Source organism: Tympanuchus pallidicinctus, unplaced genomic scaffold (genome assembly GCF_026119805.1).
Source record: "Tympanuchus pallidicinctus isolate F22 unplaced genomic scaffold, pur_lepc_1.0 scaffold29, whole genome shotgun sequence".
NCBI classification, from domain to species: domain Eukaryota; kingdom Metazoa; phylum Chordata; class Aves; order Galliformes; family Phasianidae; genus Tympanuchus; species Tympanuchus pallidicinctus.
The window spans coordinates 590,236-602,771 of record NW_026294746.1 but is presented as its reverse complement, the minus strand read 5'-3'; the positions used below and the strand labels follow the sequence as shown (position 1 = coordinate 602,771).

The 12,536-nt window shown below is 67.4% G+C and overlaps 1 protein-coding gene across 3 annotated transcripts; it reads left to right on the top strand.

Annotated features, from left to right (window-relative positions):
• The first annotated feature begins 613 nt into the window (after window positions 1-613).
• ESPN (espin) lies at window positions 614-12,505 on the top strand. 3 transcript variants are annotated; one of them, XM_052691770.1, is made up of 13 exons: window positions 614-907; window positions 2,026-2,219; window positions 4,427-4,613; window positions 4,691-4,873; window positions 4,948-5,079; window positions 5,176-5,395; window positions 5,467-5,738; window positions 7,052-7,454; window positions 8,683-8,828; window positions 8,926-9,207; window positions 11,578-11,657; window positions 11,743-11,754; window positions 11,850-12,505. In XM_052691770.1, the coding sequence occupies exons 1-13, from the start codon at window positions 614-616 to the stop codon at window positions 11,995-11,997; spliced, it is 2,553 nt and encodes an 850-aa protein (XP_052547730.1). In that variant the 3' UTR covers window positions 11,998-12,505. The 3 variants fall into 3 exon arrangements, with proteins under 3 accessions (XP_052547730.1, XP_052547729.1, XP_052547728.1); XM_052691769.1 differs by lacking the exons at window positions 11,578-11,657; window positions 11,743-11,754; window positions 11,850-12,505 and adding an exon at window positions 9,538-11,290 and having other exon boundaries at window positions 7,052-7,210; window positions 7,283-7,454; XM_052691768.1 differs by lacking the exons at window positions 11,578-11,657; window positions 11,743-11,754; window positions 11,850-12,505 and adding an exon at window positions 9,538-11,290.
• Window positions 12,506-12,536: the final 31 nt, after the last annotated feature.

Sequence of the window (12,536 nt, the reverse complement as noted above, 5' to 3'; positions counted from 1 at the left end):
GGCCTTGACCGGCAGCTCCCTGTTCCCTCGCCGCCTTTTTTCGTTCAGCAGGAGCGCGGACCCGGGCGCGACTCCCGTTACAGCCACAGATCTGAAAGTAACTTTCTGGTCTCGAGGGCTTCAAATCGGGGCTGAAACGCATCTGCTGCAGCTGCGGCACCACAGGCTGCTGAGGGGCACGGCGGCTCCAACAGGCCGCCCAAAATCCGCAGCACCCCACGCAGAAGCGCTGCGCCCCGCAGCCACGCTCCGGGAATTCGGAGCAGCTCAGCCCTGCCATCCGCCGGGACGGTTCTCATCCCAGGAGGTTGCGAGGTGTCAGGGGTACCGGCGGACCCCGAGAACCCCGCAAGGCGGCTCTGCGGCCCGGGAAACGGGCAGGGGACAGCGGGCACGGCCTGTGGCGGGTGGGTTGTTGCCGTGCCCGACGGCTGGGCTCCGGCAGGGGCCGCGCGGCGCGGGGCGGCGTGGGAGGGGGTGGGGGGGCCACGGGGCGGGCCGGACCCGGGGGAGGAGGAGGAGCCGGCGGGGCCGGGCCGCCGCGGCGTGGGAGCGGCGCGCAGTGCCAAGCGGCGGCCGGGCGGCCCGGCGCGGCCGGTCCGGGGCCGGGACCATGGCGCTAGAGCGGGCGCTGCAGGCGGCGCGGCAGGGCGACGTGGAGGCTCTGCGGGGGCTGCGGGCGGCAGGGCTGCTCCGGCCGGGGCTGCGGGACGCGCTCGGAGCCTCTCCCGCTCACCACGCCGCCCGCGCCGGCCGCCTCGCCTGTCTTCGGTACCTGGCGGCCGAGGCCGCTCTCCGCGGCGACGCGCGGGCGCGCAACGGGGCCACGCCGGCCCACGACGCCGCCGCCACCGGCAACCTCGCCTGTCTCCAGTGGCTGCTCACGCAGGGAGGCTGCGGCGTGCAGGTGCGAGCTGCGAGCGGCCGCGGGCCGGGGAGGGGGCGCGGGGCTCGACGGGGCGGGCTCGGCGGGAGCGCGGGACGGGCGGCGGGGCCCCGGGGGGCGGGACGGCTGCCCCCGCCCCTGCGGCACCTCCGGCCCCGGGGAGGATCCCGGCGGGGCTCCAGAGAGCCCAGAGGCGTCTCGACGCACCCCAAAGACCGCCACGGTGCGCTGCTAAGCTCAGGCGGAGCGGAGCCTCCCGCTCAGCTACCGCAGCCCCCAGAGTGGGAGAAGTCCGCGCCGAGAGGCAGTAGAGGCCCCAGAGCCGCTGCGCTGCGGGGCAGAGCAGAGATCGGCGCCCCGAAGGGCGTCCGCGCAGCCGGAGCTCCACAGCCGCGGTCCGGCGGGGGAAGCAACGTTTCCGGCCGCGTGGGTCTGCGTGAAGGGCTCTGCCCACGGCGTCAAGGTCACGCACAGACTGCCGAGGGCGGACAGCCACGCGCAGCCTCTGCGCTGCTCGACGGCGGAGGGCCTCGTCCTGCGTGCGGGTGGGAGCTGCCTGCGCGGCACTCGGGGCGGCAGATCCGCCACACGCAGGACAAAGCCACGTAGCCCCGAGGAGGGGACGGTGGCTGGGGTGGGTGTCCGGGCGCTGTGACCCGGGGGCACCGGTACCTTCTCGGGCTTATACAACCGGAGCGAGCCCTGGGGCAGATAAGCAGCTTGCCCCGGGCTGGCTGAGAGGTAACAACATGTGACGAGGAGGAGGAGGAGGGGTGGGAGAGGTGATTAAGCAGGAAGGAAGGACGGGTTCAGCACGGTTCGGCGCCGTTCTGGCCCTAGGCCAGCTCAGCTCTGTGCCCCGTGGAGCGAGGAGGGCAGCGGGGCCGGGGCAGCAGCGAGCCCCGCGGCAAAACAAGCGGGGCTTTGTGCAGCGCCGGGCTGCTGAACCGCTGCTGAGGCCCCCGGGGAACCGGCACGCTTACGGCCCCGGGATCCTCTGCCGTCCTTTCCAATGCCATCCTCTCGTGATCTGCAGGGCTGCATATGAAGCCTCTCAGCCCCCCAGCCCCACACGCTCTCCCTCGCAGGAGGTGCAGAGCTGTCCCGAGTGCCAACGGCCTCTCCCCTTCCTCCCGCAGGACACAGACAACTCCGGTGCCACTATCCTACATCTCGCAGCCCGATTCGGTCACCACGAGGTGATCGAGTGGCTCCTCCGCTTCGGAGGCAGCGATCCTACGGCAGCCACAGACACAGGAGCGCTGCCGGTCCATTATGCTGCGGCCAAAGGGGATTTCCCTTCCCTGCGACTTCTCTTAGGACACTGCCCAAGGTAACGGCCCCTGCTGCCCTTGGGAGGCTGGGGGCAGAGCTGAGAGCTCGGCAGCGCAGGGAGGATTCAGGCTTTGGGGCGGCCCCGCTGCCACCCCCCCACCTCGGCTGCTGGGCAGGGCGCCAGCGTTGGGAGCCGGCCACATCCACCCCCTGCTGCACAGCTCCAAGGGCAACGCGGCAGCATTATCACCTGGGCACACAGCTGCGCTTCCTTTATCACCCGCAGAAAAAGGGCGAGGAGGAGCGCAGCGAGCGCTGACAGAAATATTGCCCGCGGCCGCGGGCGGCACGGAGCGCGGTTTGTTCCCTGCGCTCGTGGCGCGGGGCGATAACACAGCCGCCTTTGTCCACCTCCGTTATGTAAATGGATTAAGCTGCCCGCGGAGGAGAGGCGACCTTTCCCGCTGCCTCCAGGAGCGCAGGGCCGGGCACCGCTGGACGCCGCGGCTGCACGATGCCCGGCACCGCCGCGGCCCCGCATGCTGCCCTCACCCCCTGCGCAGCCCTCCCCGAGGCCGTGCCTGGGGATGCAGCGCAGCGCCCCGTGCTGAGCCACCCCGGGCTCACGATGCGATTACGCGGCCCTAATCTCATTTCCCACGGTGGGCAGAGGCTCTATAAATAACCGGGGCCCCGGCTGAGGGGGGGGGCGTGGGGACGTGCAGCCCTGCCACACCGCGCTGGGCTCAGGGGCACGAGGGACCCGTGCTGCCCCCAGCCCCGCTCCCGCCTTCCTCTCGCGCAGGACCCCAGCCCACAGAGCACCGCCCCCAGCAGCGCTCTCCTGACCTGTAGGCAGCTCCTCCAGCAAGGCTGCCCTGCCCTTTGTCTCCTTGCCCCAGGTGTGCTGGCGCAGTGGAGGCACCCGTGCCGTCCCGTGCCCAGATGAGTCAACCCTCCCCACCCCAGGCCCTGTTCCCTCACAGCTCCGTGCCGTTCTCTTGCAGAGCGCTCTTAGCAGCGGCCCTTTTGCACTGAGTTTCACGTTCCTGCTGGGGTTAATCTGCTGCCAGCTGCCTTCCCCTGCCGCGGTGGCCCCTGAATTATTTACTGCTCGCCCTGTGCCTCGGAGCAGGCTCTGTTACAGCTGTGAAATTCAATCCTGGGGTGCCGTGGGATGTGGATGCAGTTCGGGTGGGCGCGTGCTGGGCTCTGCAGCACCAGTGTGGAGGCTGTGAGGCGTTCCCAGCACTGCCGTGGGCAAACTGTGGTTCCCAGCCCACTGCAGCTTGGCCACCTGTGGGTTCCCAGCAGCTGGTCCCAAAGCAGGCAGCAATGCGAGGTGGTGGCCATCTGGCACAGCACTCCCTGCTGCCAGCCGGCGCTCACCAGAATGGATTAACCTCCCCTCGTAACTGGGAAATGGCGATTAGAGATTGGGAACGTAACAAGTGCACCCACACCACGTGGCTACACCACCTCCCAGGGGTTCTGCTGAACCCCCAGGCCTGTCCCCAGTGCAGTGCTCAGCAGGACAGCATGGCACAGCATGGGGCCGGTGCCGGCTGGGACCGTCTCACGGTTACAGGGATCAATTATTAAAGGCCCGCGATCTGTGTGATAACAGAGTGGAGTATTTGTTGCTCTTCCTTTTTTAAATATTCAACAGGTTTTGTGGAGCGCTCAAAAAATCCAGCTTCCTGCACAGCAGGGCTGCAGGATTTGGGATGCGGGGTGGGAATGTGGGATGGGGGATTCAGGCCATGGAGTGTCAAGGGCCACCCAACGGGAAGGGGATGCGATGCCCAGCAGTGGGGCTGGGCAGTGCCATCGCACAGTTCCACCCTTCCCCACTGGCTGCAGGTGCCTAAGCTGCTTACTTAAAAATACTGCTAGATTGCAGTGTCCAAAAACAGCCAAAGGAATGCGATTAGCCCGAGCTTATTGACTTAGTGACCTCCCGCAGCAGCCGCCGTGTCTGTGTGGGGCTGCGGGGTGGAAGGGTCCCAGCACTGCCCTGTCTGCTCTGTGCTGTGCGTGTCCCCAGGCGCGTGACTTCATGTCCCCGCACATCCACATGTCCCTCGTGTCCTACACATCCTCTGTGACCACACGTCCTCATACAGATCCCCTGTGCCCCCATAACTGTGAATCCCACACTCCTGTGCTCTGCGGCCACACGACCCCAGTGCCCCACGTGTCCCGGTGCCTGCTGTGCTCCCATCGGAGGGGCTGCAGGCACCCGGCACTGTGCTCTGCTTGCAGCACGCTCAGTGCCCAGACCAAGACCGGTGCCACCCCTCTGTACCTCGCCTGCCAGGAGGGCCACCTCGAGATCATCCAATACTTGGTGAAGGACTGCGGGGCCGACCCCCACGTACGCGCCAACGACGGCATGACCCCACTGCATGCTGCAGCCCAGATGGGCCACAACACCGTCATCGTCTGGCTGGTAAGTGCTGCCTGGACACGGCACGGTGGCGCGGTGCGGTATGGCACGGCATGGCACGGCACCGCTGCGCTCCACAGATGAGCTTCACGACAGTGAGCCTGTCAGAGCGGGATGATGACGGAGCCACGGCCATGCACTTTGCTGCCAGCCGCGGCCACGCCAAGGTGCTGAGCTGGCTGCTGCTGCACGGTGGTGAGATCACGGCAGACGGATGGGGCGGCACGCCGCTGCACGACGCTGCTGAGAATGGCGAGCTGGAGGTGGGTGCTGGCAACTGGGGGGGCACAGGGGTAGGAGGCACTGCGCCAGCCCTGTCTTGTGCCCCCTCTTCCAGTGCTGCCAGATTCTGGTGGTGAACGGCGCTGACCTCAGCATCCGCGACCAGGATGGCTACACGGCGGCCGACCTCGCCGATTACAATGGCCACATCCACTGCGCCAAGTACCTGCGCACCGTGGAGAACATGGTACCATGGCGTGCTAGGATGTGGGACAAGAGCACAGGGGGTGTGGGGGCCGTGCGGGACCTGGGTGTGGCTGTCTGACCACTCTCTGTGCCGCAGAGCATGGAGCACCGCGTGCTGTCACGAGACCCCTCAGCAGATGGGGAGTGCCGTCAGCCTGACTCGGGCATGTCGTCACCCAACACCACGGCATCGGTGCCCCAGGCGAGGTTTGAGGTTGGCTCCCCTGCCAGCACCCTCTCCAACTACGACTCCTGCAACTCCAGCCAGTCCAGCACGGGGGAGAAAAGGGGCGGCCCCCACACGGCCCCTGCAGCCCGTGAGTGCCTGGGGCAGGGTTCAGGGGGGACATGGGCCGAGCTGTGCTGTGACACCCCCTCCCCCCCGCAGGGGTCCCGGAGCCGGCACTCACAGACATGCAGGCTTACATGGACATGCTGAACCCTGAGACACGGCCACGGGGCAGAGGACTGGCGAGCGAGGGTCCCCCACCGCCACCCCCCAGTTTCCCTCCACCACCACCCCCCCCTGCAACCCGGCCCCCTCCCCCACCCCCCGGTTACCCTGCGCCTGCACCGCCCGTTGCCCCCGACACCGCCGACATCTACGTGCGGGCCAAGAACAACCTGCGGCACGTGGAAAGCCAGGCGCTGCGCAGAGAGGTACGGCCCCCATAGCTCAGGGGGGACGAGCCACCGATGGGCTGTGAGAACCACTAACTGCAGGGGAGCGTGGCAAGCTGGGGCCAACGGTGCCCCAATGTCGCTGTGGCAGCGGGTGGCTCTGATGCCCTGGCTGTGCCAGCTCAGCATGCTGTACCATGTGGGCAGCATGTGCTGAGCCCACGTGGTGCCAGTGGTGCCAGCGATGCAGCGTCCCTGGGCGAGCTGGGCGTGGGTGGCTGTGCGGAAGCGTGGGGTGCAGCAGCAGCTGTAACCTGAGTGCCCGGCTCCGGTGTCACCTGCGCCGCAGGTGTCGGGTGGCATTGCTGGTGCTGCCAGGAGCTGAGAGGGCTCAGCGGGACGCACAGGTAAGAGGGGTGCAGCCGCCCAGGGCGGGGGGGTGCAGGGTGCGGGGGGCTCAGGGTCCTCTGGCCTTGGACAGCAGCACCAGGCTGGGGGCGGGGGCCCAGAGCACGGCCACGGGTCCTGGTGCACAGCGGCGGGCAGATTGGGGGCTCGGTATCACAGTGTGTACCAGCTCTGCTCTGGGCTCAGCTCCCTATCGTGCTCCCCACAGGATTCATTGGAAGAACCGGGGCTAATGAGCAGCCCTACCTGGGGCTAATAATTGGGGCTGCCCATGGGGTGTAGGTGAGCCAGGGTACAGCCGGTGCTGGGTGCGTGAGTGCCGCTCGGTCCTGCAGCACCAACCCTTGTACCTTCCCATGGGGCTGGGGCTGGGGCTGCTGGGGCCAGAGCCAGGCTTGGCTCAGCGCCTGGTGGAGCAGGAAGCGCCGAGCTGGCACTTGTTGAGTTAGTTGAGGCTGCAGGCTGCACGGAGCAGCCGGGCTTGCCATGCAAACGCCTTGGGTGGAGGTGGCACGCAGGGAAATGCAAATAGTGGGGCCCTGAGAGCAAAGCGTGGGGCGTGGGATGCAGGACACAGTGGGACCCTTCGCCCAGCAGCAGACACAGCACTGTGCCACACGGCACGGCCTGCAAAGTCCCAGAGGTATGCAGAGGGGTGAGCTGAGGCCGTGCTGCCTTAATAGTGACATTGACTGCCAGGTTTGCAGCGGGGCTCCAGGCCACAGGGATAAGCTCCAGCTCCTGGCTAATCTGCGGGGCCAGGACACGGCACTCTGTTCCCAGGGGGTTATCCCAGGGGAAGCTCAGCCGGGCCGTTGGGCACGGGGTCATGGTGCCAGGCACCCACAGGGTCCACCGCCAGCCCGTGGTGCACACCCGGCCTCTGCCCCACGGCCATTCCAGGGTCACGCCTTGCGCACCGCTCAGCTGTGCTCCCTTTGCAGCTGGTGTCGCGTGAGGGCAGCCCCGAGGGCCTGCGCAGGGCCGACTCCACGCGGCGGTCACGGAACTTCAGCAAGCAGCCGAGCACAGGTGACTACTACAAGCACCTGGGGCCCAGCGCGGCAGAGCTGCCCGGCCCGTGCAGGATGGCGCACAGCGAGGTGAGCGCGGCCCCGGAGCTGCGTGCGTCGCGGCGCCCCAACCCTACGTCATCCCTGCCCGCGCTCTTCCAGAGCTCTCTGTTGCCTGCGGACGCCATGCACAATGGGGGCCCGGTGGAGAGCAAGCCTGGCACCGAGCTGCCGCCTCCACCACCGCCTCCGCCGCTGCCCGACGCCGCCTGCCCGCCGCCCCCTCCGCCTCCGCCGCCCGCTGGCCCCCGCCGCTCGTCCTCCTCCACTGGAAGTAAGTCGGGGCTCCGGGCACCGCGCTGCCGGGATCGTGGCTCTGCCTCCCGGCCGCCCTCGCGCTTCTCCTCACACCACGCTGCGCTCCACGCGGCGCGGCTCCTGACGGTCTCTCTGTCCTTCTCTCCTCCGGTCTCGGCGCGGGGGCTCCCACGCCTGCCCGCCCCCACTTGCTCTCACTGCTGGCTGCTTCTCTTCTCTCTTGTCTTGTGGTGGCCAAATCCTTCCTCTGCTACACGCGCTGTGCCGCCTCTCTTCTTCTCCCTCTAGAAGGAAAAGCCTTGAGACAGATGAAGAGTAAGTACTGCAGCTTGTTGCTCTTTGCTGGGAGCAGGGCACCTCAGTGGGGCAGCCTGGCATCGCGGCAGCGCTCACACGTGGTGCTGTGGGCACGCGACCTCTCCCAGCACCGATGGCCACAAGGGCGAGTTCCCTGCAGCCCAACATGGAGCAACCCAGCCAACGTGTCCCAGGCCACGAGGGCGACGTGCTGCGCAATGCCAAGCCGGGGCCCTGCGCTGACACGGCTCCGGCTGGGGCAGGCACGGAGCGTGGGGCCGGCAGGGTTGGCAGGGCCCCGTGCCCCCTGCGGCCCCCACGGCCCTGTGCACAGAAAGCCTTTGTTTGCGCTCAGCCGGCCGGCATTACCTCGCCACGTGAGTGCACCGGCCGCTCCCCCGCCGCTGATTGCAGCGCGCTGGTTGGCAGCAGCTCAGCGCCTGCTTTATTAACGCTGGCTCCCGGGGGCTGGGGGGTTCAGCGGCACTGGATGGCATTGCGAGCTCCCGGCTGTGCCCGCAGCACCAACAGGCGTCCAGGCCCCGGCGCTACGCAGCCGAGCGGGCGAGCAGGGGGCGGTGGGGAAGGGGCTCTGCCTTGGTGTGGCACCATGGGCCGTTAGGGACGCACGCATGGCTGGCATGGACGGTGGGTGCTCGCAGGGCACGGTGCTGGCCCCCGGCTGCTGGGGCACTGCAGGGGGTTGCAGGGTAGCACAGGGCTGTCCTACCGTGCTGCTGCCGGCAGCCGTACTGTTTGTGCGGTCACAGCGCTGCAGCACGGTGCCACAGGGCTGTGCTTGTAGGCAGTGCTCAGGGCTGGGAATGCTCCGGGGAGTTGGATGCTGGGTGCTGGTCTGATGGGGTCCTACAGGCTTCTGGCTGACACAGCCACGGGCAGGGGCTGGCAGCACAGGGCCCGCGCTGCCCACTGCCTTCCTTCACCAGGCACCAAGTCGTTCAACATGATGTCCCCCACCGGCGACAACTCGGAGCTCCTGGCTGAAATCAAGGCCGGGAAGAGCCTGAAGCCAACGCCACAGAGCAAAGGCTTCACCACCGTATTCTCTGGCAGCGGGCAGGCAGGGGCCAACGTAGGTGGCAGGGGGCAGAGGGACGTTGTGGGTGCCCCAAAACCTGTGGGGTTGGGTGGGGGCACAGCAAGCACTCATTTCCTCCTTCCCTTCACAGGCTGACTCACCAGCATCCTCCCCATCGCCCACCAGGACTCCCACCCCACCAGCCACCCCTGAGGCCGGGGGGCCACCACGCTGCATGGCGGGGGGCTCGCCAGAGCCAGTGCTTAATGGGAGCTCACCAGTGCCAGGGCCGGGGGCCATGGCCCCACCAGATGTGGAAGCTCTGGTGCCAAGCCACGATGAGCAGGGCCGGCCCATCCCTGAGTGGAAGCGGCAGGTGATGGTGCGCAAGCTGCAGCTCCGCATGCAGGAGGAAGAGGAGCAGCGGCGTAAGGTAGGGGGGCCTTGCTGTGGGGTCCCGCGAGCTGTGTGCAGTGAGAACAGCCCAGGACCTGGCTCGTGGACATGGTGTGGAACCACATCGCTCTGGCTCCTGTGCTGGGATGGCCTCAGCCCTGCTGCATGCAGGAGATGGCCTCACCATGTGTGCCGTGGGTGCCATGCACCCTGCCTGGCTACAAACCCATTCCGGAGCACTCATCCCGTGTGGTTATTGCTGGTGCGTGGTCCTGGCTCCCTGCTGGACCCTGGCACTGGGGGGTTGGCATGTGCAGGGCTGTGGGGTGCATCCTCAGGAGCTGTTTTGCCCTTTTTCCTGCCCTAGCTGGAGCCTGGGAACGTCTCGCCCCCCCCGTGCTGGCGCTACTCCGCTGCCCACGGGGGCATGCTGGGACCCTTTGGGCAGCTCATGACGGAGGAGGACATTCTCCGCATTGAGAGGCAAATTGAAAACCTACAGGTGATGCATAAGGTGCAGACAGTGGAGACAGAGCTGGAGCAGCTGGAGGAAGAGCTGCAGCAGCTCTTGCCGCTCTCGGCCGCTCTGGCCCCCGAGCGCTTTTCCCTCGATCCCCGGCGCCTGCAGGGCCGTGCTGAGGACCTGCCCGCCTGGTGCAGCAAGACTTCCGCGCTGCTGAGGAGCATGGCCATGCTGCTGGCTGCCCTAGGAGGCCGCGAGAGCTCTGGGGCAGGGGGAGCAGCGAGCAGCACCGTGCCGCAGAGGCCCCCTCCTGCTGCTGCCAGCACCCAGCAGGATGCCCGGCACGAGATCCTGCGCTGCGGTGTCTCAGTGCGCAGCCTGAAGGCCAACTACGAAGGGCTGGTGGGAGCCCCTGTGCCCCACGCCAGGGTCACCAAGAGAAAGCGATCGCTGCCCACCGGTGTGCTGATGGATGGCTGCACCCGTGAGCCCGTCCTGGAGGAGGACTATGGGGATGAGGATGTGGATGGCATGCTGCGACGGAGCCGCCCGGTGCAGACAGAGCTGAGCTGCCTGCAGGAGCGCATCGATGCGCACAAGGAGCGTGCTGTGTCCCTCTTCCTGGAGCACTGGAAAAAATGGGCGCTGGCAGAGGCACCGGGCTCACATACCCACGGGGAAGAGCGGCTGCGGCGGCTCTGGAAGCAGCGGCAGGCAGTGGCAAGGCTGCTGGCGCGCTGGAGGAGTGTGGCCCACCGTGTGCCGGGGCGGCAGATCCGGCGGCTGAGCCGTGCTGAAGTGCTCTACTGGCCCGAGCACTTCTTGCCCCACGTGCGAGGCTCGCCCATGCCCTACGACAGCCTCTCACTGGACCTCTTCATGCTGGGCTACTTCCAGCTGCTGGAGATGAACCTCAGTCCCGAGGAGCGGCGCTTCCGGCACCTGCTGTGCTATGAGATGTTTGACCGCCTGAGCACCCACAGCTGGGAGTGCATCCGGCGCTTCCACCGTGCCGCACTGGAGCGGGTTGAGGCTGGCCACCGCTGCTGGCTCGATGGCTTTGAGGACCTCAAGCAGGAGTTCTTTGGGGACAGCCCCACCAACACAGTGGCAGCAGTGGGATCGAGCCCTGTGCCTCCCTGTCCAGCAGCCACAGCCCGGAGCACGCAGGAGCCAGCCCAGCTGGTCTCAGAGCTGGGAGAGTTCAGCGATGAGGACATCTGCCGCTACATCGACCGCAGCTTCTCCTTCTGGAAGGAGAAGGAAGCAGAGATGTTTGATATCTGAGCCGAACAGGGTGCTGCGGCGGCAGGGCTGTGGTGAAGGCGTGGGGCTGCTGAGCACAGAGCTGGGCATGCAGCTGGGTGCAGGCAGCAGCAGGACCAGTGCACTGCACGGCTCGGCTGCCCTGCTGCTCTCGTGGCGGCAGGGCTGCGGGTCGGCTCTGAGGACTGCCGGGTTTGGCCTTGTGCCGTGAAGTCCCAGGTGCCCAGACCTCTCGAGGGTCCCGTGGCCGGCTGTGTGTTGAGGTTGCTGTGTGCCACTTGCTGTGGCTGTGTGTTGTGCTTGGAGCGCTGCTCCCCTATGGTGTGGTTTGCAGTGCCGGGGCAGCGTGGGCCCCTACGTGTCCGTGCAATAAAGCTGTGTGTGCTGTGAAGGGCTCAGCGCTCCGCACGGTCCTTGGTCACGCGTGCTCCCCGTGCCGGGGTAACATAGACAGCAGAGGGGACCAGGACAGCAGGACCCACCTGGTGCCGTGCCCATAGTGCCATAGAGCTGCATCCCATCAGTGCCGTGCTGCCTCGTGCCTGTGCTCCCTGTAGCTGCGTGCCCGGGGGTGATGGCCGTGGGAGGGCTGCTGCCCAGAAGCCGGCACATCCCTGCTTCCCTTGTGGAGCCCGGCTGTGCGCCTGGGGCTGGCTGTAACGCGCCTGTTTGTTGCAGGAGAAGGAGGAGGAGGCACGCCTGGCCAGCATGCCGGCCTGGAGGAGGGACATCCTGCGCAAGAAGCTGGAGGAGGAGAGGTGAGCGGGGCAGGTGGGGGCTGTTTGTGCCGGGTAGCTGCCCCTGGCCCCACACTAATGGTGTCTCATCCCTTTGCCTTTGCAGAGAGCAGAAGCGGTGAGTGCCATGCGTCCCCTTCTCCTGGCGGGTGGGTGGGTATGCTTGGGGGGCTCAGCGACCCGCGGCGCCCTGACCCCTCTGCTGCTGAGCAGGAAAGAGCAAGAGAAGCAGAAGCGAGAGGAGGAGGAGAAGGAAAAGGAGCAGTCAGAAAAGCTAAGGACTCTTGGGTACGATGAGACAAAGCTGGCGCCCTGGCAGCGGCAGATCATCCTCAAGAAAGGGGACATAGCGAAGCACTAGCCCTGCTCCCTGCAGCAGCGTCACGCCCCGCGCTGCCCCCGGCTCTTAGCGGTGGGACGAGGCTCCGCTCCGCGCCCGGTGCCCGCCGGGACGCACGCGCCCTCCTCCCGCCGCCAACGGCCCCCGGCGCTCCCACCTCACCCGCCCCGCAGGAGCGCCCGCTGCCACCGCCCAGGTTCTCGTGGCCCCATCCCGCTGCCCCCGCCTGCTGCCCCCGACGCTGCCGTTCACAGAACGGGGCCCTGGAGCCGCGTTGCACGGGGGCTGCCGTGCAATCGGCGCGCGCTGCGTGCTCCCCGCGCTCCTTCCCTCCGCCTCCGGAGCCGCTAGAGGGAGGCTTCCGGCCCGCGTCTGACCCAGACCCTCCGCGTTTCGGCAATTAAAACAATAAATCCCCTCCTGCGGTGCCCCGCGCCTTCCTGGGGCTGCCCGCAATGCCCCTCCTGCCCTCCTGTGGTGCCTGTGCTGTGCTGTGCCACCCGAGTGCCATCCCCGATGGTGCTCCCATCCAGGAGCCCAGTTGGCCCCACTTCTGTGCT